The sequence below is a fragment of the Oryctolagus cuniculus genome, chromosome 10 (genome assembly GCF_051225735.1).
Source record: "Oryctolagus cuniculus isolate XC-2025 breed Fujian yellow rabbit chromosome 10, ASM5122573v1, whole genome shotgun sequence".
NCBI lineage: Eukaryota > Metazoa > Chordata > Mammalia > Lagomorpha > Leporidae > Oryctolagus > Oryctolagus cuniculus.
Window position 1 is genome coordinate 65,491,619 of NC_142876.1, and position 27,524 is coordinate 65,519,142.

Genomic DNA, 27,524 nt, shown 5'->3' on the forward strand with positions numbered 1-27,524 from the left:
CAGCTGCGACTAGCCAGGGCCAAAGCCAGGAGCAGGGAACTCGCCCTATATGCGTGGCAGAGATCCACGTACTCGGGCCATCTCCTGTTGCCTCCCATGGTCTACATTAGCAGAAACAACTCAGGAGCCAGATCCAGGGGGGAAAATGTAGGACATGGGAGTCAGCCACCAGGCCAAATTCCTGTCCCTAAATCTGGCTTCCTATTCATCACTCCCCAGGAACAGAGCCCAGGGCTTCTGGGAGAAATGACTAATCCTAGCCCTAGGTCAGCCCAGGTGACTAATCCTAGCCCTAGCCCAGGTGAGCCTAGAGCACTTCACTGCAAAAAGCAAGATTGTACTCAAAGCCCAACGGGGCTGTGTCAGGGGCTCCCTATAGGCCGAACCTGAGACAATTGGATTATCCAAAGAATAATGACGGGCATTGTTTCTGATGTGTAAAAATTTTTAAACTTCAAGTATATATGGTAAACTTAAAAATAAAAAATATTAAAAAGAAATAAATGAAAGGCAGGGTACGTTTTTCAGAAGAATACAGGAAGTAAAAGTAAAATTTAAAGGATTAGAAAAATCAGCATTTCTCAAAGCCCAATGTAATGATCAGCATTAAGTAAACTGAAAGTAGATCTCTGTAAAATTAGGAGCAGGGCCGGTGCCGTGGCTCAGTAGGCTAATCCTCCGCCTTGCAGCGCCGGCACACCGGGTTCTAGTCCCGGTCGGGGCACTGGATTCTGTCCTGGTTGCCCCTCTTCCAGGCCAGCTCTCTGCTGTGGCCCGGGAGTGCAGTGGAGGATGGCCCAAGTGCTTGGGCCCTGCACCCCATGGGAGAGCAGGAGAAGCACCTGGCTCCTGGCTTCGGATCAGCGCGGTGCGCCGGCCGCGGCGGCCATTGGAGGGTGAACCAACGGCAAAGGAAGACCTTTCTCTCTCTGTCTCTCTCTCTCACTGTCCACTCTGCCTGTCAAAAAAAAAAGAAAGAGTGAATGACCGGAATCATCAGTCAGTGTTTGCTAAAACAACTGAATGAGAAATAGCTGAGACGTCATCATATTCACCCACAGATTATTCTGAAAGGAAAATCGAGCCTTTCTAATGGAAGGAGCTGGTGGTGAACACTTGCTCATCAGATTTGACAAAGCCAGTCACAGCCCGACTTAACATCGTGTGTCTCCTAATGAGATATAGTCAACAGGGCACAGAATCACGTGTGGAGCATTTGTGGCATAAATGTCTACTCTGCAAACAATCAGCAACTCCTAGAATATGAGGCATCTGTGGTACAGTTTGCCTTGACTCTTCAAAAACTTTGTAACAACAATGTGCATTTGTAGATAAACATTCACGTACCACTGCCCTTTGGTATCCACAGAGGATTAGGTCCAGGACTCCCTGTGGATACCCAAATCCACAGATACTCAAAAAAGCCAAATGGATTACACTAAACTGAAGGAAGCAAAGAAGACATAAGCAAATGCGAGGTTTGAACTTGGGTAGAGAAGGGGGAAAAAGCAAGTATAAAAAAAAAAAAAAACAATTGGGAGAAGGGGTTTGGTGCAACTGCTTAACTTGCCAAATTTGAGATGCCCTCATCCCATATCAGTTGCTAAGTTTGAATCCCAGCTCCTGAACTTCTGATCCAGCTTCTGCAACTGCACATTCTTGGTGACAGCAAGTGATGGCTTGAGAACTTGAATTCCTGCCATTCACATGTGAGACCCAGAGAAAGGTCCATCTCTGGCTGTTGTAGGCATTTGTGGAGTCAATCAATCAATCTCCCCCCTAAATAAAATGAAATAAATAAAATAAAATAAAAATGAATAATATTATGAATGAAATAAATAAATAATGAAATTAATATCAAATAAAAATGAAAATAAAAACTTTTAAAGCAATTAGGATACTGCTTGGTATAATGACTACAGACTTCTATTAAAATTATAATTAAAATTAAAATTAGTTGTGATATTACAGGTTGAGTTTCCTTTGTGTGAAATATCTAGGACCAGAACTGTTTTAAGTTTCGTGTGTCTTCTAATCTGGGAATATTCTCATAGACTTCTGATGTAGCATGCCTAATTTGAAAATCCAAACTCCAGGATGCTCCAAAATCTGAAACTTTTTCATGACCCATACAACACTCAAAAATTTTTGAATTTTGGAGCAATTCAGATTTTTAGATTTATTGGTTATGGAGCTCAACTTGTATGTTCATATAGGAGATGCATATAAGAGGAATATTTGGATTAGGAAGAATCACTGAAATTAACTTTCAGATGATTCAGGGGGGAAATGATGACTTTAAAATACAGGTATTGAGAGAGCAAATGTTAACAATGGCTGAGCTTAGGTGAAGGGAAATCAGATGTGTGTAGCACTATTCTTTCACCTTTACTGTACACGTGAGGATTTTCAAGAGAAAAACTTGTGGGAAAGAAAGCTATCAAGGAACAAAGCCATACAACTGTGTTTTCTCTTCCAGATGCTTATCAATTGATTTTGTGTTATTTTTATATCTCTTTCTAGTTTTTTAGTTTTTCATGTAAAAGTTACATAAACAAAATCTCTGTACTTCACAAATCCTTTTAAAAGCTGTAGAATCGCAGCTAAGGGTTTCCTTTCCCCCATGAGTTATGGTCAGCTCTAACAGGCATCAGCCATTCTGTGCCCACGGCCAGATGTCCTCCCTAAAGGGTCCTCTTGTGCAGACTCAGGGTGCTCTCCTCATTAGGGCCTAACATGTGGGAAGCAGAGAAGCAGAGAACAGCAGCAGGTGCACAGCTGGCAGCCTTCTGCCTTGATTAAGATGCAGGGTAACTTTAGGGGGCCAGGGCTGAGTGGGTTAGAGAGACAGTGGGCCATGTGCCAAGGTTTGAAGGTCTCCATTCCAAGCACAGTGGCTCTAGGGATGGTACTGAAGCCCATGGCCTGCTGTCCCCATGTCACTGTCCCTTGCCTTAAGTATTGTGGGTTTTCCAAATTGTTTCAGACACACTTGGTGTTAATTTTTGAGTTCTCATGGTTGCCATTTCAAGAGAAGCACCAGCTCATATTAACAGAGAATGGCTGGTTTGTACTGACATGGAGTATTTTCTCATAGTGATGCTCTATTATGGCACACTCCTGTGAAAATCCTTCTTATTGTGGAGGTGGCCTTAAAGGCCATTTTGAAACCAACTTTGATTTCCAGTCATTCATCCTTCAATCTGCCGACATTGCGGCACAGCTGGTTAAACCACTGCTTACAGCACAGGCATTGCTGTAAGTGGGAGCACTGGTTCCAGTCCAGGCTTTACTGCTTCCAATCCAGCTTACTGCTAATATACCAGGGAAGGTGGCAGAAGGCAGCCCAAGAGATTGGGCTTCTGCCTCCCATGTGGGAGACCTGGACAGAGTTCCTGGCTCCTGGCTTCCACCTGGGCCAGCCCTGTCAGTTGCAGCCATTTGAGGGAGTGAACCAACAGATAAAAGATCTCTTTCTCTCATTCCATCCATCTCTCCCTTTCTGTTTCTCTGCCTTTTAAATGCATAAATAGATCTTTAAAAGGATTCTATCTGTCTCTAGAAACTTCTGTCTGGGAAAAGTTACCCATTGATTATCGCTGTACTCAGGGCCCAGAGTGAAAAGCTAAGGAGTGTGCCTGATTCTGGGCTGGAAGCAGAGTCTCCTTTACGCATAGGAACTTCCTGCTCTGAGAGCTGCAGGTCATCATTCATTAGACCTTATTTATTTGTTGTGATTGCAGTATCACAATGATTTATGATATAGGCAGTCTGAAAATAACGTGAACAGGAAATGGCACAGCCACAGCTGTATTCATCCAACACATCCTGTCTGTTCCAACCAAATGTAGAAATTCACTTCTCAATGACAGTTTTGTGCTGCCTTTTTATTTTTCTTGCTTTTGAAATACTGTGTTGTTCTGTACACTCCTATTTGGGAATGCCATATACTTAGAGTGATATAGTGGTTGTCAGCCCAAGACTTGGGTCGTTTTCTCTGTTTTGTCAGATCTGAGCCCCAAGAGCCATTTTTCCTTCTGTAAGGGTTGAGCATACAAATCTTTCATCTCAGGAGTCAAGGGAGGAGCTCTCGGGAAACTGCCTCGCAGGCACACTCGGGAGCCCAGCAGCCCCAAGGGAAGAACAGTGCATCTGCACACGGTTCCTCTTGACAATGGCATTTCTGCAGAGAAGCCTCCCCAGAGCTGCAATAGTGCTCACCACACTTTGGCCAGGAGGACTGGGAAGTAGCCAGGGTAGGAGTGGAATTGAGTCAAAATTCTCAACTCTGAGAGTTTTATTTTTCCTGTGTTCCAGAAAAGCCAGTTGCAGAGGCCTTTCACTCAGGCTCCATGAGCAAACCCCGACCTCTGGCTCAAGTGTATGTTTGCTTTGTGGCTCCCACTCTCTTGAAATTGGCATAAGGTTATTGGAGTGGTGGCTGACCTTCCAAAAACTCAGCAGCTGCTGTAATATGCACAGAGACCCAGCCGGCACCGCAGTGTCATCCATTCTGAAAGGGCAAAGGCACAGTGAAAAAGAAGCGTGCCGTCAGTCCCAGGGCAGGCATCTCGCCTACAGCATAAGATACCTATGTCCTATATCGGAGTACTTAACTTTGATCCTGGCTGCAGCTCCGACTACAGCTTTCTATGTCTAGACACTGGGAGGCAGCAGTGATGGCTCAAGTAAATCGGGTTCCTGTCACCTAAATGAGGTGCCTGGATTGAGTTCGTGGCTCCCAGCTTCGGCCCCAGGCCCCAGCCTGGCTATTGCGGGCACCTTGAAAGCTCTCTCTGTCTTTCTATCTCTCTGCCTCTCAAATAAATAACTTTTAAAAAAATTGATACTGACATCCTATGTGGAAAAAGGAAAAGGACACACTGGAATCCTTATCCAAGTGTGGGTGATATTCATGTTGCTCCGTGTTGAGTATCCATTATCTGGAACATTTAGGAGCAGACATGTTTTGGAGTTCAGATTTTTTAGGCTTTTGGCATATTTGCATAATGAGATGACACCTTAGGGATGGGACCCAACTATAAAGCCCATTTAGGTTTCACATCCACCTTCTTGCACATAGCCTGTAGGTGATTTTATAAAATATCTTTAGCACACCTGCATTTTGGCAGTGACCCATCATTTGAGGTCATGGGTTGAGTCTTCCACTTGCGGCATCTCAGCAGCATGCGAAAGTTTCAGAGTTGGGATTTGGAGTTTCAGAGTCTGATGCTTGGCCTATAGTTAGTTATTTAGTTCCCTCTTCTCGTTGAGCACTGGATGCTACCGGCAGTCAGCCTGCCGTGTGGGACAGACACACCAGGACCTCTTAAGGCCTCCCAGTGGTGTGTAGGAGGGCCTGACATTAGATACCTTGGGTTCATAAAAGGTTTTTGCTACAGTTGAAACAGAGCTGTCAGATGCCTTCTGTTTTTGCTGGTGTAGCCCTTCAGCTCTGCTTCCTGGTGCCGTACTGGTGTTAGGGAGGTGGGGCCAGCAGGGGGCGAAATGAGCAGTGCTTGCCTCCTTGAACACAATGCCCTGTTAGCACCAGGACTGTGGTGCAGGGGGACTGTGCATCTGCACGTGGGTCTGTAAATCCCAAGCCTGTGCTGTTTGCATGCAGCGATTGCTTGGAGTATTCAGTCCCCTAGGATTGGTGGCTGGCAGAGGTGATGGGAAAAGAATCATCATTGTTGGCTTTCAAATTATCTTTCATGTTCGACAGCAACTGTGTTGAGAGGGGCCCTGTTAGGTTGTATCAAAGAGACATTTGCCAGTTGGAGGGACTGTGGCACTGATATTTCTGGATCATGATGATGTGGTCCTCACCCTCCTGTCATGAGCTCGTGTTAGGAGCCATGATTCCAAACCATAATGTCCATCCAGGCAGTCTGGGGCACTCAGATTCAGAATTCTGGAAAATGTGTTGTGGAATGTGTTCAGAATAACTCTGAAGTTTCAATCGCTTCTCAGAACTCCATTGGAGGTGTATTGTGTAGATAGTCAAACAAAGGCTCAGGCACTTCATGGTAAGGATGGCATTCGATTCTGGTTTGTTTTCAGAGACTAGAATATTTTCGGCACATGGTAAATGTTCAGAAATCTTAGTTGAATTTTTGAGTGAACAACCAGGCATTCGATAGTATTGGTCATGATCTTTATGAGCTTTAGACTGATGGTCTGTGTAATAAGGTGAATTATTTCACACCTGCTGATGCATTATTTTAGGTACAGATGCTACTGTTTGTCTAGTGTGTGTCTTATGAAAATAGTATATCACATGGATGTTCTGGCACCAAGCCAAGCACCCACAAAGCACCAGTGGTTATCACTCAAGTGACTGTTACATACAAATTTTAATGGGGTCATCAATACAAATTATTGAGAGGCCCTATTTACAACAAAAGGATAGGAAACATTTAAAACATTACCTTTTATCACTCTGAAATTTCATGAGTGATCACTTTGAAACTTGAATTTCTGTTCATAGGACAAAATTAAAAGAAATGGAAACAAGAAGTTGCTTGGGAGTAAGCGTTTCTGTTTATTGGGAGTCTCTGTTGTACATTCATAAATTTATAATCCACATTATGTTCCAGCAATATGTTAATGCTGAGTTCATAAGATTAATCAGGCCACATGCTGTCCTGTGGCTTCACTAATGTATTTCTCAGTAACATCAGCGTTTTCTCTTTCACACCACACACAAAAAGCCTTACGGAGCAGTATGTAAGCAATGCTAACAGGCCAGTGTTCAGACAGAGAGAAGGATGAAGTTTAGCTTTTTGTTTATAGTTGGTGAACAGGTAGTGTTCTCTAAGCGTATGATCGGAAAATAGAGCCCAGGCATTTGGCTGCAAACACTCCTGTTAAAATGCCACGCAGGACTTCACCAATTGCTAGAAGTTCATGATCGGAATGCCAGCCTCAAGAGATCATAAGAAGCCTGGTGAAAAGAATGTTCTAGGTCGGATGGCTGGCAGCAGGTCATCCCTGTGCATGGCCCACATTTTCCTATATGTACCCAGCTTCTGAAATTTTTAATAACTGGATATCTGTTGATAGGCTGATTCCCTTAGCTAGAATGTGGCCCAGGAAGATGTGCGGATTCATTTCACTAAAGTCAAGTTTTCCCCTTGCTTGTTAGAAATGGATTTGTAATTTTAATCCAAAGCCTTGTCTTCTTTTATTAAAGAAATGCCTCCCTATCTGTAAGACAATAAATCAGATGTGATCATTCCAGTAGGTGTTATTGACCTGCTCAATGCTGGTTCTCTGATGAGGAGAGAAACATTCTAAACAAGAGTAATCCAACGGATTACACCTGTCATTCTGAATAGTGAACCGAGTGATTGCCACCTTGTCCTCGTGGCTCCAACCTGTCAGACTGCCTGCTTCCTTCTAGGCCTTGCCCACCTAGATGTGTTGAACATAACGCTGCCCCAGATCGACAGGCTGAAATACCGACAGCCCCTAGAAATGCTAGCTTTCAGAATGTTAAAAACCAGTTGACAAGATGCTGTATTTAACTGGCCTGTTTGGGTTGACTTGTCCAACTTACCAATTATTATTAGACAGCCAAAGCCATGTAGTGATGGCAGCCCAAGAATTTCAGGGCACATACCCCCCGAGGCCACTGCAGGAATAGGAAGCTGGTCCCACACGCCTTCAGATTAAGAGATCACACTATTCTGCTCCCATTCCGGAGAACTCATATCCTGCCTCTCCCACTTGCATATCTCTCTTGTTGCCTTTTTTTTAAATATAATACTAACACTGGAATTCCTTGAGTGCTGACATGATTCAGAGAGCTATTTACTCTATGGTTTGCCTTAATTTATTTTATCCTCATCACAACTCAGAAAAGGATATTCTAGTCCAAGTTGAGCATCCCTAATCGAAAAATCCAAAATCTGAAATGCTCTAAAACATGAAACTGTTTGATCACTAACATGATGCTACATGTAGAATATTTCACATCTTTTTTTCAGATACAAAAATCATTAAAAATAAACATCTTATTGTGGCTGGTGTTAGGTCTAGCAGTTAAGACACCCACATTTCCTATCAGAGTACCTGGGTTTGAGTCCTGATGCTGGCTTCAAGTTCCTGTTTCCTACCAGTGCAGACCTGTGGAAGCAGTAGGGATGGCTCCAATGGTTGGGTCCCTGCCTCCTCTATTGGGCACCTGGATTGAGTTCCTAGCCCCTGGCTCCAGCTTTGACTGTTGCAGGCATTTCATGAGTGAACCAGCCAATGGGAACACTCTCTCCCTCTTTCACTCTGTCTCTCAAACTTTTTGTTTATACATATAATACATATAGATTATTTTTACTATATTATATAAAACTATGTTTGTTCTATGTGTATACCATAAATATTGAAGCATAAATTAATCTCTTGTTCAGATATGAGTTTTGCCTCAAGATATTTCATCAGGTATATGAAAATATTCCAAAATCTGACATCTGAAACACTTCTGTCCCCAAGCATTTGGAATAAGGGCTGCTCAGCCTACATGGTCTTTATGTAACAGCTAAGGAAATGAAGGTGCTGAGAGTTGAGGTGACTTCCTAAGGTCACAGTAGGGCCTGGAGGAGCTGGGCCCCTCAACCCAGCAATGTGACCCCAGAACCAGTGCTCCTAGCTCCTGTCCTGGGAGGAAAGAGAGAAAAATCTAGTCTGAAAGACAATGCAGAGGGTAGTGTTCTCCATCTGTGCATTAGCAGAACTGGATAATATCAGTAGGAGACATCTTTGCAGGAGTAAAATTAAGGACAAAGCAGTTCTGTAACAAGAGACTTGATGCTCTGGGTTCCGTTAAGAAAAGTACACACCACAGGTTTCTGCTTCCCAAAGCATAGTTGCCAGGAAGACGCATTTATTATTTATTTCGGCAATACATCACAGGGACAGGAGTCATTGAAGTGAAGGTGTTTCATTTCCAACTGTCCTACAGGGAGACAATGAGCCCGAATAAACCCTACAAGTTCTCCCTGGTGAGGGAGCAGTGACTGCCAGATGCAGAGAGAGCCAGTCAGAGTGCGTTTTGTTCCCGCCGTTAATGAGGTGCGCTTACCTGGGGTTCATTCATGCTTTCTTGTCACTGTGTCACTGAATAACATCAAATGGAAAAGAAATAACGCTACAGCCTTTCCCACTTTCTGAGGTGAAAAACCCAACTCCAGACTTAAAAAAAAAGTCCTGCTGGTTGTTAAATAATATAAGGATATTATTCTTCCACATACGATAAATATTGCTACTATGCCCTGAAGAGATTTTGCAGCTGTCCCTTTGTTAAATGACTGGCTAGTGCCCTGGGCTGGTCACAGATTTTAGGAGGCTTAGGATGTAGGGATCTCTGGGCAGTGACAGGGCCACAGCCCAGCCGGCATCTTGTGGTTAAGGACATGGGCACTCGCAAATAGTGAAATGGTCCATGTTTATTGTAACTTAAATTTTTTACATTCAAATAATTTCAAACACAAAAAGTTACAAGGATGATACAAGGAAATCTACCTGTCTTTTACCCAGCTTGTCCAGTTGTTAAAACTTCAGGTTTGTTTGAGTGCCTGTGTTAGAAATTCACAAGCACATGGCCTTTTAATTTCTAAATGTTCTGAGATTTACTGAGATTTCAGTAAATCACATTTATAAATTCCTTATCACAATACATAAATTATTTTCAAATAATTTAATATGACCTATTTCTGCTACTCTATTTAAACAGTAAAATAAGGTATTTACTATAAATTTATATTATTAATAATACTATGACATATTAGAAAAATCATAGAATTTTTAAAATTTTTTTATTTATAGAAGATGAATAAATTTCATATATACAGACTTAGGAACATAGTGATACTTCCCACCCTACCCTCCTTCCTGCCCGTACTCCCATCCTCCCTCTTCCTTCCTTTCTTATCTTTTCTTTTAATGTTTACAGTGACATACTTTCAGTTTATTTTATAATCATAAATTAATCCTCCATTAAGTACTCAACAAATAGTAATTAGAAAAAAACACTGTTCCTTAAGAGTGTAGACAAGGGCCATAAACAATCAAATCTGAAAATGCCAGTGTCAGTCATATACATAACATTTTTGTCCTGAGTACATTAGTTACCACAAATAGGGGAACACATGATTTTTGTCTTTTGGGGACTGGCTTATTTCACTAAGCATAATGGTTTCCAGTTGCATCCATTTTGTTGCAAGAACAAAAGAAAAAAACACAATTTCACTCTTTTTCATGATTGAGGAATATTGCATAGTGAATAATATACCACATTTTCTTTATCTAGTCATCGGTTGATAGGCATCTGGGTTGACTCCATATCTTAGCTATTGTGAGTTGAGCTGCAGTAAACCTGTGGGTACAGATAACTCTTTCATATGCTGATTTCATTTCCTTTGGATGAATTCCCAGGAGTGGGATGCCTGGATCATATGGTGGATCGATTTTCAGATTTCTGAGGAATCTCCCTACTGTCTTCCACAATGGCTGTACTGGTACTAGTTTACATTCCCACTAATAGTGGATCAGGGGACCTTTCCTTCACATCCTTGCCAGCATCTTTTTTTTTTAATTTTTGGGTGATAGCCATCCTGAGGTAAGGTGGAACATCATTGTGGTTTTGATTTGCGTTTTCTCTGACGGCTAGTGATTCTGAGCAGTTTTTCATGTGTCTGTTGGCCATTTGAATATCACCCTTAAAGAAATGCCTGTTCATGTCCTTTGTCTATTTTTTAACAATATTATTTGGTTTTTTGTTGTTGTTGTTGAGCATCTTGAGCTCTTCATAAATTCTGGATATTAATCCTTTGTCAGTTGCACAGTTTGTAAATATTTTCTCAAATCCTGTTGGTTGCCTCTTCACTTTGTTGAGTGTTTTCTTTGCAGTGCAAAAGCTTCTTAGCTTGATATATTTCCATCTGTCTATTTTTGCTTTGATTGCCTGTGCTTCTGGGGTCTTTTCCAAGAAGTCTTTGCCTATGCCAATGTCTTGCAGAGTTTCCCCAATATTTTCCTCTACTAATTTGATGGCACCAGGTTTTAGATTTAGATCTTTGAACTATTGTGAATTTATTTTTGTATAAAATATGATAGGGGTCTTGTTTCATACTTTTGCATGCAGAAATCCAATTTTCCCAGCACCATTTGTTGAACACTGTCCTTTCTCTAGGGATTCATTTTGGCTCCTTTGTCAAAGATTAGTTGTTTGTAGATGCATGGATTATAGATGTGTGGATTAATTTCTGGGATTTCTATTCTGTGCCATTGTTCTACATGTCTATTTTTGTGTCAGTACCAGGCTATTTTGATTCTAACTGCCATTAGGATGTCTTGAAATCTGGTATTGTGATGCCTCTGGGTTTGTTTGTATTGTTTAAGATTGCCTTAGCTATTCAGGGTCTCTTGTGTTTTCATATGAATTTTAGTAACCTTTTATTTTAGATCTCAGAAGAATGTTGTTGATATTTTGATTGGGATCACATAGAATTTGTAAATTGCTTTTTGTACTATGGACTTTTTGATATTAATTCTTGCAATCCATGAACTTGGAAGACTCTTCGCTTTTTTTTTTTTTTTTGGTCTTCTATTTCTTTAATATTTTGTAATTTTTATTGTAGAGATCTTTCACATCAATGTTAAATTTATTCTAAGATTTTTAAATTTTGTACCTATTTTTAATGGGACTAATCTTACAAGTTCTTTCTTAGCCATGGAATTGTCTGTGTATACAAAGGCTATTGATTTTTGTGTGTTGGTTTTGTATCCTGCAACTTTATCAAACTTTCTTATGAGTTCCAGTAGTCTCTTAGTGGAGTCATTTGGTTTTCCTATATATAGGATCATGTCACCCACAAACAGGGGTAATTTGATTTCCTCCTTTCTAATTTGTATCCCTTTGATTTCTGTTTCTTGCCTATTGGCGCTATCTAAAATTTCCAGAACTATATTGAATAGCAATGGTAAAGTAGACATCCTTATCTGGCTTCAGAAGTTAGTGGAAATGCTTCCAACTTTCCTCATTCAATATGATGCTAACTGTGGGTTTGTCACAGATTGCCCTGATTATGTTAAGGAATGTTCCTATTATACCACTGTTTTTGCTGTGTTCCATAAGTTTTATATGTGTGCTGTTATCTTCATTGATTTCCAGGAATTTTTTTTATTTCCCTTTTGATTTCTTCTATGACCAACTGTTCATTCAGGAGCATGTATTTGCAGAGTTTTTTTTAGTTGCTAATTTCAGGCTTTATTTTATTGTGTTCAGAAAAAATACATGGTATGATTTCTATTTTTTTGAATTTTTTGAGACTTGCTTATGGCCTAGCATGTGGTATATGCTAGGAAATGTTCCATGCACTGAGAAGAATGTGTATTCTGCAGCTGTGGGATGAAATGGTCTATCCATTTGGTCCATAGTGTAGATTATCTCTGTTGTTTCTTTCTTGATTTTCTGTCTAGTTGACCTGTCCACTATGAAAGTGGGTCATTGAAGTCCCCCATTTTTATTGTACTGGAGTCTATGTCTTCCATTAGATCCATTAACATGGCTTTTAAATAACCAGGCAGATATAGTCACATCTTCCTGTTTAATTAATCCTTTAATCATTACATAATGCCCTTCTTTGTCTCTTTTACCAGTTTTTGTATTCAATTTTGTCTGATATTAGGATTGCTATACCTGCTCAGTTTTGCTTTCTATTAACGTGGAATATCTTTTTCCATCCTTTCACTTTCAGTCTGCGTGTATCTTTGTTGGTGACGTGTGTTTCTTACAGGCAGGACATAAATGAGTCTTTTTTTTTTAATCTATTCAGCCAGTCTATATCTTTTAATTGAAGAATTTAGGCCATTTACTTTCAAGGTTATTATTGATAAGTAACAATTTGGCCCTGCTGTTTTCCCATAAATATTCCTGTTCTTTACTTTGGATTCCCTTTATAGTTTTACTGAGAGATTTTCTGTCTTCACATTTTTTCATAATGATGACTATGTTTCTGTGTGTAGCACATCCTTAAGCATCATTTGTAAAGCTGGATAAGTAGAAACAAATTCTTTCCATTTCTGTTTGTTATGGAAGGTCTTTATTTCACCTTCATTCATCAATGAAAGTTTTGCAGGGTACAGTATTCTGGGTTGTCAGGTTTTTTTTTTTCTTTTAGGATTTGGGCTATGTCTCTGTTCTTGCCTAGCCTATAGGGTTTCAATGTATCAGATGAAAATACAGTGGAAAGCCTTAACAACAGACTTGGTGAGGCAGAGGAAAGGGTATCCAAGGTAGAAGACAAATCTGCAAAAATATCTCAGTCAGACAAATAAAAAAAGAAGAAAAATGAGAAAAACTGAAAATAGTGTTGAACATTTATAGAATACTGACAGATGACTTAACATATGTGTCTTAGGAGATCTGAAGGTGTAGAAAGAGAAAATGGACTAGAAGGCCTATTCAGTAAAATAATAGCAGAAAACTCTCCTAATTTGGTGAAAGAAAGGAACATCCAAGTATAGGAAGCACACAGAACTCTGAATAGACATGACTAGAAAAGATCTTTACCACACACATTGTAGTCCAACTTTCAACTGTAAAACAGGAGAAAATAGAGGAATCTGGAAAACATCATGCTGAGTGAAATAAGCCAGTCCCAAAGGGACAAATATCATATGTTCTCCCTGACTGTGACAACTGAGCACCTAAAAGGAAACCTGTTGAAGTGAAATGGACACTATGAGAAACAATGACTAGATCAGCCTTTGTCTTGACTGTCAAGGAACAACTTACTACTTTTTATTCTTTTTAGTATTTTTTGTTGTACCTAATACCATTGGTCGAACTCTTTAATTAACACACAATTATTCTTAGGTGTTTAAATTTAACTGAAAAGTGATCCCTGTTATATATGAGTGGGAATAAGAGAGGAAGGAGATGTACAGTTCGGCACATACTCAATTGGAATTACCCCTAATTGTAGAGTTAGAAATGTGCCAGAGGATTCCAATTCAATTTCTTCAAGGTGGCATGTACCAGTGTCATCTTACTAGTCCAAGTGATCAATTTCTGTTCACAGTTGATCATAATTAAGGATTAAGTGTCAAAGGGATCACATAAACAAGACTAGTGTCTACTAATACTAACTGATATAATTAAAAAGGAGAGAACAATCCAACATGGGAAGCGGGATACACAGCAGACTCATATATAGAATGGCAGATGTCCTAAACAGCACTCTGGCCTCAGAATCAGCCCTTAAGGCATTTGGATCTGGCTAAAAAGCCCATGAGAGTATTTCAGGCATGGAAAGCCAAGACACTGTGGCAAAAAAAGAAAAAATGACCTAAATGAAAGATCTCTGTGAGTGAGGTCCCAGCGGAAAGAATGGGCCATCAAAGAAGGAGATACCTTTCTCTAAAGGGAGGAGAGAACTTCCATTTTGACTATGGCCTTGTCTAAATATGATCAGAGTTGGCGAACTCAAGAGGCTTTCATAGCCTTGGCAGCTTATGACAAGAGCCTCAGGTGATTACTGATGCCATAAATAAGAGTGCCAATTGTTAAATCAACAACAGGAGTCACTGTGCACTTACTCCCCATGTAGGATCTCTGTCCTTAATGTGTTGTACTATGTGAATTAATGGCATAACTAGTACTCAAACAGTACTTTATACTTTGTGTTTCTGTGGGTGACAACAGTTGAAATCTTTACTTAGTATATACTAAATGGATCTTCTGTATCTAAAGATAATTGAAAATGAATCTTGATGTGAATGGGATGGGAGAGGGAGTGTTAGATGGGATGGTTGCAGGTGGGAGGGAGGTTATGGGGGGAAAAAGCCACTATAATCCAAAAGTTGTACTTTGGAAATTTATATTTATTAAATAAAAAAACCCTAAAATACAAAAAAATTAATTTCAGATTTTAATTATAATGCAATTTAAAATTTTAATTAAAATGTATTTTAAACATAAAAATGATTGTAAAATGTGCATGAGAGAAATTCCATATTACCTTCAGCAGATCCCCACTTAGACTGACAGCTGATTTCTTATCAGAAAAATCAAGAATTTTTAAAAATGAAATAGAAATTTTTGTTTCACAAGCATATTGAGGTGTCCAATTTTTAAAAAATCTGTGAAAGGCTCATATCACTTCTGTCCTTTTAAAATATATTTATGAATACCACACCAAATAAGTTCATGATGCTATGACTTTATTTCTCCATTTATTAGTCGGTCAGGTTGCCAGGACAAAATACCATAGACAGGGTGGCTCAAATGACAGGCAAGGATTTCTCCCACTGCTGGAGGCTGGAGGTCTCAGACCAAGGGGCAGGGAAGTTCAGTTTCTGGTGATGCCTCTCTTCCTAGTGTGCAGATGGCCTCCTCCCTCTTCCTCTGAGGACACTAGTCCTATGAGACAAGGCCCACCCTGATGACCTCATTCTCCCTGAGGGGCCTGGAGCTTCTTCCAGGTCTGCTATGTGGATCCACAGCAGAGAGCTAGATCAGAAGTGGAGCAGCAGAGGCTCGAACCAGTGTCCATATATGGGATGCTGGCACTACAGGCAGCGGCTTTACCCGCTACGCCATAGTGCAAGCCCCTCCATTTTTTGAAGACCCATAGTGCTCATAGCTTTGTACAGCTCCAGGATGCCTTCCTTTCTACTTGGACAGCCTCAGCGCCTTGCTCCAGAGCTGGGCTCCTGGTCAGAGTGCAGGTCTCTGCACAATTTCTTTTCTCTGTGAACAACGTGCTAACCTCAGTTCAGACAGCCTGTGGTTGGGATGGTTTTCCTGTTCATCACCCGTAAAAATGAGTTGCACTTGAATATCCAAATATACAATATCAGTGCTTGTTTACAGTGAATTGCGATGAATATGTATCTGTAATTACTGCTAGTTCTGGTTGGGAAATACGGGGAGGGCCTCCCAGCTGAGTTTAGGGAGCAGCTCCTAATTTGGCATCATTTTTAGGTTCTGAGGATAACATGATGTAACCTGACACAACTGGTATTGTGTATATTAACATGGTAATAATATTCCTGGAATCCCTTTGCTGTTTAAAATAGCTGGAATTCATAAAGGCATAGTTCAAACTACTATGGCATGAATTCCTAAATATGTGTCCTATCTAAAAATGACAACCTAAGTTTCCGGAAGTTTTTATCAAATGAATGGCTTTTAGTCTCTAAAAAAAGTCCAGGGACTGGCACTGTGGTGCAGTTAAAACCCTAGCCTGGAGCGCTGGCATCATATATGGGTGCTGGTTCTGGTTCTAACTGCTCCACTTCTGATCCAGCTCTCTGCTATGGCCTGGGAAAGCAGTAGAAGATGGCCCAAGTCCTTGGACCCCTGCACCGACATGGAAGACCTAGAAGAAGCTCCTGGCTCCTGGCTTCAGATCGGCACAGCTTTGGCAGTTGTGGCCATCTGGAGTGTGACCCATTGATGGAAGATGACCCATTGATGGAAGACCTCTCTCGGTCTTGACTTCTCTCTGTAACTCTGTCTTTCAAATAAAGAAAATAAATCTAAAAAAAAATAAAAATAAAAATAAAAAAATAAAAAGTCCAACATCATGAGGGGGAAAAATGCAAGGATCTATTAGAGGTTAAAGAGACTAAAGAAATGTGAATGCTGAATGCAGTGCATCATCTTTGATTATCAAAACAAGACAGCGCTATCAGGAGGAGTGTTTAGCTTGGTAGTGAGGATGCTCCCACCACACATCAGAGTGCCTGGGTCTACACCAGCTCTGACTCCAGCTTCTCGCTAATGCAGATCCTGGGAGGTAGCAGCGATAGCCCAAATAATTGGATTCCCTGCACCCACAGTGAGAGACACAGTGAGTTTCCTGCCCCCAGATTCAGCCTGGCCCAGTCCCAACCATTGCAAGCATTTAGGAAGTGGACCAGGAGATGGGAGCTCGTTCTTTCTCTGTCTGCCTTTCTCAGATTCTTTCTCACTCCCTCTGTCTCTCTGCCTCTCAAATAAATAACTAGGACAAATTATTCTCAATGATACTTTTAGGACTATTTGGACGATTTGACTATGCACATATATAGTAGATAAATTTTTGTAAATTTATTTCTGAGAGTAATAATAATATTGTAGTCAATCCAGAACAATTCCTGTTCTTAGGTGATGCACACTGTAGTAGGAGGGGGAAAATTGTTTGTTTTTTTTGTGTGTGTTTTTGTTTTTGTTTTTGTTTTTGTTTTTTGTCTTTGACAGGCAGAGTGGACAGTGAGAGAGAGAGAGAGAGAGAGAGAAAGGTCTTCCTTTGCCGTTGGTTCACCCTCCAATGGCTAAGGGGGAAAATTGTAACATTTTCAACTTTTAAGTGATTTATTGAAATTTTGTGTGTGTGGATGGATAGATAGATACATAGATGCAAAGAGAAATAGGAGAGTGTTTCAAAAAGTTAATGGAAAATGAAATAAAATATAAGTTTATTTTCTCAGAAAAAAATTGTGAAGTCCATACACCTGGAAGCGCTTCACAAATTTCACGGAACATGTGTATTATGAAAAAAAATGCATGGATTCAGAGAGAGGAAAATATTAATTTTCAAACGGTCGTCCTTGTCATTTCTCACTTCTTCTGAATGAAAGCTAGATTTCTCAGTCAGCTCTGCCGCTGACAGATGAAAGAGCTTTCTTGCACACTGTCAAGAAAACTCCAGGGGAGTGGCAGTGGGAGGGGCCAGCCCTCCTGGTCCTTCCCAGCAGTGTCCCCAGATCCTCCACAGAGTCACTTGCTCAGCGTGGGAAGGATTAAACTCAGCCACTAATCACAAGAGGGTTATTCTCTGCTATTTCTTGGGGAAATAAACCAAGGAAGCTAAACCACTTGATGTTGCAGGGGCTGAAGAGGATTGCCAACGTTTGCCTGGCTGCTCTTGCAGTGAGAGGAATGAAACAGGGAGGGTGGATGGGAGGGCCAGGTTACAGCCATGCCTGCACACCTCTCACTCCGTGGTGTCGTCAGTGGTAGCCCAGCCTCCCCCGTCAGTGCCTCACTTTTCAATCAGCATCACTTAACCGTATTTGACCCTCTCCTGTATGTGTATGTTGAACTGTGAGGGGAGGTGAATTGCATCTTCTTCCTGCAAGCCCTTCTGGTTGTTTAGTGAAATATTTTCGTAGGTTTTTTTTAAAAAAAAAAAATTGAAATCAAAATAGAAGGAAGATTCATTTTGAAAGCACAATGCAGCCTCAGAAAACACACGCTGAAAGATGGACACAAACGTGAAGATTGTACCTTGATGTCGGTTAGAGCTTTGAGGAAGAAAACGGATTCCAAAAGCAGGAAGTGGCCCACAGACTGGCAGCAGCTGCCGGGAGCAGTGTCTTTCATGTGTAGAATGGAAACTGTCTGACAAAGACCACTTCTGCTGTGCTTTGCTTCACTTCAGAGTTGTCAGAAACTGCATTTGGACTTGATACAGAAAATGATGTCTGCATTGAGGGCTCTTCTTTTCTTCCTAAGTGACCCTCATACGGTAACTAAAAAAAAGGAAAACCTTGTATTTCTCATGAAAAGATGAGTTCTTTGAGGACGCGCATCCTTGGATTTTCTCAGCAGTATCGGGATTTCTGTCTCTTCTGGCCAGAATAAGGAAGCGTGTGTGATTCCCAGCATGCACCAGCGTGTTTGTTTCATATGCATTTGTAAACACGAAATGATGTACTGTGGAAAACACTAAGTGCTTAGATTTCATACAGTTTCTCTTACAGTGTTCGATGAATTCTGTGTGGCTAAATGATTTCAGTTTATTCAGTTGACTTCACAATTAGACAACCATTCTAGCCCTAGGGACAATACATGATTATCATAAAGACAGGAATGCAATCTAAAGTTCAAAGCTGAAACAGTCAACCATTTAGCTCCTAGAATTTTTAAGAGTGGTTTGCCAAATATATAAAGAAATGGTCACTTCTCACTGCTATACTTTCTGTTCCTAACCATAGAAGTAAAATACATTGGGTTTAACTGCTGAATACTAGTAAAAAAAAATCCATGAGTAGACTTGGGGTTCTCCTGCCAAGCCCCCCTTTCCCTAAATGCATGTGTGGCATTGGGTTATGTTTATATGATATAATTTTTAGAAATGTGCACCAAACCTACATAAGGTTTCCATTATAAGAAAATGCTATGCTAAGTTCTCTGGATTTGCTTCCTTTATTATATGTTCAATTGATTGCACGCTTGATAACATTCAATATTTTGGCATTTTAGATTGCAGCAATATGCTACATCGCTGTGATCCATATATAGTTATATTTGGAATGATATGTTATGCTTGAGTTAGAAAAATAATTTGACACATCCACTACCAATAACACATGTTCAGTGGATTATCATGTCTGCCAAAAATATTTCTATTTCCACTGCTAGCTTTCATACATAATTACTTACTTGTTCATCTCAGGACATAATGTCAGCTTGCACTATGCAATATACAATAATCTCATCTAGGTACATAATGAATTTCTATTATCTAAGAGTTGTTTATATTTGATGGCATTTTGCTTCTTAGAGAAAATCTATTTCAGTGAGGGGGAAATTGCAAATATTTTTAGAGTTGGTGCTAATTTTTTGGCATACAGTATATTTGGAGTGTCCAGTGATTAGAATCACGACTGCTTGGTGGCATATGTGCTATGCCTGTGAAGTGTGAGAAGTGGTTTCTCCCCCAAGATAAGATACATGTTGAAAGGTAATTAATTAAAAAGACAAGATGAGTGAGGGTAATGATGGCTTTGCGGGTTGAGTGAGGTTGCTGTGGGCCAATAGAAAAATGCATGCCAGGGAACCAAGTCGTGAAAGAGAGGGAAGAATTGGTTATTGTGGAAGCAATGTGTAAGGTGCAGAATTGAAAGGGAATGGGGGAGGCACAAAAGAACATATCAATGGGCCCGCACTGTGGTGCCCACCTGCAGTGCCAGCATCCCATTTCAGAGCACTGGTTCGAATCCCAGATGCTCTGTTTCTGATCCAGCTTCCTACTAATGCACCTGGGAAGGCAGCAGAGGAGAACACAGCTCTTAGGCCCCTTCCACCTCTGTGGGAGATCCAGATAGTTCTTAGCTCAGGCTACAGCCTGGCCCAGCCCTGGCCATTGCAGCCATTTGGGGAGTGAACCAATGGGTAGAAGATCAGTTTCTCTGTCTGTCCCTCTCTTACTGTCAGTCTGCTTTTCAAATAAATAAAATAAACCTTTAAAATAAAACATATCAAGGCTGACCATTTTGGTAAGTAACACATGGCTGCTGTTTCTTTTTAAGATTTATTTATTTATTTGATAGGTAGAGTTAGAGAGAGAGGGAGAGACAGAGAGAGAAAGGTTTTCCATCTGCAGGCTCACTCCCCAAATGGCCAAATGGCTGGAGCCACGCCAATCTGAAGCCAGGAACTTCTTACCTGTCTCTTACGCGGGTGCAGAGGCCCAAATAGCTGGACCATTGCCTGGCTCTTTCCCAGGCCTTAAGCAAAGAGCTGGATTGGAAGAGGAGCAGTAAGGACTAGAGCCAGCATCCATATGGGATGCCAGTGCTGCAGGCAGAGGCTTAGCACACTACACTACAGCACGGGCCCCATGGCTACTGTTCTTAATCTTATCCATTCAAATCCACAAATGACAATAGAAAATGAGCAAAGGCCATAAATAGTCAATTTATAGAAGCAGAAATGAAAATGATAAATACATTAAAATGCATTCAATTAAATTAATGAAATACAAATTTTAACTGTAAAATACTGCTTATATTTCACATTAAATTAACTTTTTTAAAAATTTTATTTATTTATTTGAGAGGTAGAGTTGGAGACAGTAAGAGGGAGAGAGAGAGAGAGAACTATCATCCATCTGCTGGTTCATTCCCCAAATGGCCACAGTGGCCAGATCTGAGCCAATCCAAAGCCATGAGCCAAGAGCTTTTTCTGGGTCTCCCACATGGGTGCAGGGTCTCAAGCACTTAGGCTATCTGCTGCTGATTTCCCAGGCCATAACAGAGAGCTGGATCAGAAGAGGAACCTCCGGGACTAGAACCTGTGCCCATATGGGATGCCGGTGCCACAGGCGGAGGATTAACATACTGCGCCACAGCACCAGCCCCATAAATTAGCTTTAAAAATCTAGTTAGAGTGCAGTGAAAAAGGGATTTTCATGTATTTGCTGGTGAGAGTAAAAATTAGTAGATCTTTTGGGGAAGCAACTTATAGTTTATAACACTGTTCTTTTAAATATGCACACAACTTAATTCATAACATTTAGAATTTCTTTTAAGGGAATTTTCAGATGCAGTAAAGATTTATAAATTATGGATGATCATTGCAGGATTATGTGACAATGAAAAATTTGGTTGTTCCCTAAATTTCCAGCAATAGTGACATGAATAAATGATGGTACAACCATTTCATTAAATATTTTTCAGTCACTAAAACGTGTTTTCAGACAAATTTTAGCGATACAGAAAAATTATAAGTACAGTAAAATCCAAATATTATTTAAAATAAATATATGTAAAAAAACTGGATAAAAATAATGTAAAGTGTTGACACTTATTATTCTGAGCAGTAGACTTAGAGGTGGTTTTTAGTTCCTTGATTTCCCTATTTCTTAAATTTTATACAATAAAATAAATCATTTTTAGGAAAATTATATTAAACTTTCATTTATTTTAATAATTTATTAATACAGTAAAATAAGGTAGGGAAGATGAAGTCTCAGAAACAGAGTTTCAGAAATCAATAAACGCCAATGTTATCTCTGGACCAGCTAATGAAAAGTTGCTGAATAAAATGGTGTGTGTGTGTGTGTGTGTGTATGTGTAATTTGATTAATCACATTGTCGCTCGCCTCTTCGTGGAGGAACGACACAAGACCCTGTGCTGTTCTTTTGTCTGCTCGGCCCTCCCCGGGTTTGCTGCTGGTTCTTCCCGGGTTGGCTACCGACCCTTCCACCTCCGTGGAAGGGCGGTTCCCCCTGCCACTTTCCCCACTTCCGCAGAGGAGCGGCACACCGCCGGCCGGCTCTCTCGGGGGCTGCACAGGTGTTCCTTCAGATAGATGTTCCTGGTGCATGTTGTCTCTCTCCTCCTTTATAGTCCTCTTCCACCAATCCCAACTCTGCTACCCACACGCCAAGTACGCTGCTCTCCTCCAATCAGGAGCAGGATCAGCTCCTGCAGGTCATCACTCAAGTTGGCGAGAGGCAGCTGCGTAGAAGTTGTTACTCCCTTCTCAGCGCCATATTGTGGGAGAGCAGATGCATAGAATAAGTCTTAATTCCAGTAACAGTCTAGTCTGAGTTGCTCCCCACATCACATGTCTCTCTATCTGTCCCTCTATCAATCCACCTTATATTTTGGATACCTCTCAAAGTAAATTCTGCATTCTTCTGTTTGCTGTCAACACCTTCATCCCAGAAGCTTTCTTATAGAGGCCTATTGCCATTTGCTGGGGACACTGAGAAGGGGTTCTATACAATGGGTTCTCCATAGAATGCATATGTAGATCCATGGGATGTAGTGGGGAATTGGCTCATGCAGATATGGCCACTCAGAAGTCCCACAACAGGTCCTCTTCAGCCTTGGAGACCCTGGGTTGCTAATCATATGTCTCGGCCCAAGTCCAAGGGCCCCAGAACCAGGGAAGCTAAGGGTCTACTCAGGGCTGGGGGCAAAAGCATGAGCACCAGTAAGGGGGCCTCTGGTGTAAATCCTGGAGTCTAAAGACCAGCAAGTCCGGCATGTTGCTGTCCAGGGTAGGAAGGACTCGGGCAAGCTGAGCATGTCCCAGCACTCATCCACCTTCCAGACTTTGTCTTCATGACCCCAGGCCAGCTGATGGTGCCACCAACATTGAGGCTGAGTCTTTCTACCCAGTTCCCTCAGATGCACATGCTAATCTGATTTGGCCACACCCAAAATGATGCTTTTCTAGGTTTCTAGTTATTCTGTAACCCAGGCAAGTTGACACCCAACACTGGCAATCACAAGGAGATTTCTGTTTTGAGTAAGTGTAGACCTGAACTGTAGCTTTCAAAGGTTTCTACCTGCTACTCTTTTTTTCAAGATTTATTTTATTTATTTATTTGAAAGGCAGAGTTACCAAGAGAAAGAGTGAGTTGGGGAGACAGAGAGATCTTCCATCCACTGGTCACTCCCCAGATGGCTGCAATGGCCAGAACTGGGCCAGACTAAAGCCAGGAGCCAGAAACGCCACGCAAGTCTCCCACATGGAGACTCTTAATAAATGTGTTTTACATTCCTGCCCAGTGTATACCACATATATATTGTAGGAAATTTTTCAGGAAACAAGTTTTGCTTTACTCATATGACAAGTAGAAAATATGATATTTTCTATTGCATTTCATTTTTAAAATGCTGTTTTTTTCCACTAACTTAATTTGATGACCCACCAGTGACATTCACTGTTTGAAAAATCATCCTACTAGTCAATCTCCAAGAACATTCTTTTTTATGAAAGGACCCTGGGACTTCTAGAATTTTCCTTATCTTCCCAATAATCAAGAACCTGCTTTGAGTCTTAGTAGTATTACTGAGCACATGTGGCATTATATTATGTGTAATTGGAGAATTTGAGTGGATAGTAGGATTTCTGAATAGGTCCTGTCTTGTGTATGTGGTGGTGTGTGATGAAGCTAAGAAAAAATACTTGGCAGTTCCATGGAAATGCAGTGGGTCAAGAAATATTCACAAGTTAGATACTGTTTTAAAAAAGAATAAGAAGAAAACCTTAAGCTACCTCTATAGTAGGAGCAACATCAAGTGCCCTTTTCAAAGCAATAAGCAAATCTTAGAACCTAAAAGCGACAAATGATGGACCCAGGCAGTAACCATAGTCACAAGCTGGGCCCTGCTTAGATGCCTTCTGATGTAGACCTACTGTGTGCCTCATGTGCAGGCACTCCATCCAGCACACTATACATTTCAGTGCAAGTGAGTTGTTTAAATCCCACAAAGAACATGCTCACGGTGGCTAGTATGAGAGTATTCAAAAAGCTGGTGGAGAAGAGAATTAACAGATAAATCTATTTTAGTGCCCAAAGTTTTGAATTCATGCATAGATATTCCATAATAGGCACTTCTGTATGCTTATTGAAGACCTCTTATGTGCCTAGATAAAAAAAAAAAAAGCTTAACTGCACCAAAATAAATTTTTATTGCATTTTCCATGAACTTTTTAAAGTACCCTCATTGCTATGTGGTTGCTGGAGATGTGCGCCTTATTTGTTTAACAAGTACCAAATGAGTATCTATTATAAGCTAGGCCATGTCAGTCTGGGGAAATACAATTCACAAAATTTCTTTCCTTGTGGAGCTGGATTTCTGATGGGAAGAGATAGACCATAAAGAAACCAAGTAGCTTATTGTACAAGAGAGAAAAATAAAACCTGGCAGGTAGATAGGGAATGAGGGAAGAAATCAGACTTGTAAGTGGAGTTGCTAGCCAAGGCCTTGATTTTTAGTGCCCACTTAAAGGAAGAGAAGTCAGCCTGAAAAAGCCTGGGCAGGAGAGGCCTGGCAGATGGAAGAGAGAGCCGAAAGCTCCCAGGACAGCACACCTGGAGGGTGAAGGAACAACAAGGAGCCGGTTGGCTGGAACGGAATAAGCAAGGGCAGGGTGCTAAGAGGTAAAGCCCGAGAGCCAGGGGGAACACAACTGAAATCAGATAGGTCACAGTAGCTGTGGACAGGGCTCCAGCTTTTCTTCTGAGTGAAGCAGAGACCAATGGGAGGTTTTTGAAGCAAGGAGTGACATAGTCTGGTTTCTGTTTTAGAATAGAAGGGTTGTCTATACTTTCATCCAATGCCTTTCCAAAAAGTAAACGTGGCTACTGTGTTAAGAACAGACCTTACGGAGCCAAGGGATGAAGCAAGAAGACAAACAGGAGGCTGCTGCAGCCAGGCAGATGAGAAGCAATCACGGCTGGTGCAGAGTGGTCGTAGGGCTCAACAGTGGCGTAGCCCCAACAGCATATGCGTGTGGATCGATGTGCAGTGTGAAAGTGAAGAATTAAAGATGCCACTCAGATCTTTCGGCCTGAGCAATGGGAAGGCTAGAGCTGCCGTCGAGAAGGAGAAGATCATAGGAAAAGGTGTGGATGGGAGAAGAGAAGAAATTCAGAATCCAGAATTTGGACACTATAAATCAGAAATGTCCTTTTGGCATCAACTGTGAATTTTACTACACTGCTCACTCACCCCCAACCCCCCCCCAAAAAAAAAAGATTTGAAGTCCTAATTCCCAGTGCTTCACAGGGTGGCCTTTATGGAAGTAATCACTTTAAAATAAGGTCTTGGATTAGACTGCAATCCAGTGTGACTGGAGTCCTGGAAAAAGGGAACATTTGGACACAAGGACATATAATGGGAAGCAGCACAAAGAAACACAGGGAGGAGCCACCTGAAGATGGAGACAGATTGATAGGATGCTGCCTTCAACCCAGGAACCTCTCAGCCACCAGACAGTGGAAGAGACAAGGAGAGAGGGCGGTGCCCCACCAGCACCTGGATCTTCATCTGGCCTCCAGAACTTTGAGAAAACACGTTTCTGTTTTTCTAGGCCACCGGTTTGTGGTACTTTGTCATAGCAGCCCTAGGAAACGTACATTCTGCAAGCAGACAAGTAGAATTGATGGCTGGACATGAATCTCAGGAGAGAGAAATTTTGGGCTGATACTGGGTGATACTTAACACAGTGAGATGAGATGAGGTTGTGAAGGGGGCCTCTAGCTGTGTAGGGTTTGGTAGGTGAGGAAGAACACACAAAGCCAACTGAGGCCTTGCTGGTGATGGAGCAGGAAAACCTGGAAGGACAGTTGCTAAGTAGCCAGCATGCCTCCAGGAGAAAAGCACTTTCTTGACTAAAAGCTGCCGTGGACTAAAAAGTGAGCATGGATTTAGTTGCATGGAGCTCCTAAGAAATCCCAACTGATGGTTTCAGATGCGATTGAAATCCTCATCAGAATGGGTTCAAAGGAAAACTGGAGAGGAGTTAGATACAGGGAACACAGCAGCTCTTGAGAAGAGTTTTGCTATCAGAAGTAGAGCAGTGGTATACCAGCTGCAGGGAGATGCAGAATGAAGACAGGCAGGAGGGTTGCTGGGGGTGCTCCTGGCCTAACAGGAAGGGGTGGGCCGTGGTACACGGGGAGAGTGCCTGTATCAGGGACAGTGTCACCCAATACGATGGAACAGGGGCATGGAGACAGGTGGAGAATTAGAGTAAAGCTTGCATAGATCTCTTCTGATTGCCTCAGTTTCCTTGGTGAAATAGGAGGCATGGTCATCAGCTGAGTGCATGTGCAGTGTGAGATTTGAAGACAGAGGCTAGGGCATGAACCTGTTCTGTAGCAGAGGAGGGTAAGTGGTCCATGGAGCAGCTTGTGCAGGGCTCGCTGGAGGTTAGTGGTCAGGTACTTGTCGTATGACTGTGTGTATTTCCCCAGCCATGCTTGGCAGTGTGGGTGTGAATCAGGGAGAGTGAGCTCTATGCGGGGTTGACAAGGGTGTGAAGGAGTAGCTGAGACCTCACAGGCAGAAAGAAAAAAGAAGCTCATCTCAAACAGCTTATTGTCCAGTACAGAAAAAAGCCAGGAGAACAAAATACACCTACCCCCTTTGCCTGGCTGGGGTCGGGGCAGGACCAGGAATGGCTTCAGGGACATTGTCTTAAAGAATGAATGGAGATTGGATGACAGACAGATGAGGAATGGGCAGGTACTAGGAGAAAACAGGTGCACATGCAAACCCCAGGAATGGCAATGCCCTTGGTCTTTGTTAATTTCCTTCTTATTTATTCAAAAGCAGAGTGACAGAGGGAGAGAGAAAAAAAATTTTTCTGTTTGCTGGTTTACTCCCCAAATGTCTGTATCATCTGAGGCTGAGTCATGCTGAAACCAGGAGCCCAGAACTCCATCTGGGTCTCCCTTGTAAGTGGTAGGGACCCAAGAACTTGGACCCTCACTTGTTGCCTCTCAGGGTGCACACTGCAGGAGGCTGCATCAGAAGTGGAGTATCAGGGATTTGAACTCACATGGAATGTGGGAAACCACCTGTTTACTATCTATGACTACATCAACAGTAATTATTATGTATTTTTAACTTTTATTTAGTAAATATAATTTCCAAAGTACAGTTTATGGATTACAATGCTTTTCCCCCCATAACTTCCCTCCCACCCACACCCCTCCCATCTCCCGCTCCCTCTCCCCTTCCATTCACATCAAGATTCATTTTCGATTCTCTTTATATACAGAAGATCAGTTTAGCATATATTAAGTAAAGATTTCATCAGTTTGCATCCACACAGAACATAAAGTGTAAAATACTGTTTCAGTACTAGTTACAGCATTAATTCACATTGGACAACACATTAAGGACAGAGATCCTACATGAGGAGTAAGTACACAGTGACTCCTGTTGTTGACTTAACAATTTGACACTCTTGTTTATGGCATCAGTAATCACCCAAGGC

General features: G+C 41.4%; 1 protein-coding gene across 13 annotated transcripts in view; it reads left to right on the top strand.

Moving 5' to 3' along the window:
- PTPRM (protein tyrosine phosphatase receptor type M) overlaps window positions 1-27,524 on the top strand; it is an 884,286-nt gene that overhangs the window by 643,405 nt on the left and 213,357 nt on the right. For 2 of the 13 annotated variants that reach the window (XM_089305325.1, XM_089305326.1), the window contains one exon: window positions 16,314-18,657. The exons of the other annotated variants lie outside the window; for them this stretch is intronic. In XM_089305325.1, coding sequence (XP_089161451.1) covers window positions 16,314-16,389 — 76 coding nt within the window. In that variant the 3' untranslated portion in view covers window positions 16,390-18,657. Of the gene's footprint in view, window positions 1-16,313; window positions 18,658-27,524 lie in introns of those variants that run through there. 13 annotated transcript variants of the gene reach the window in all.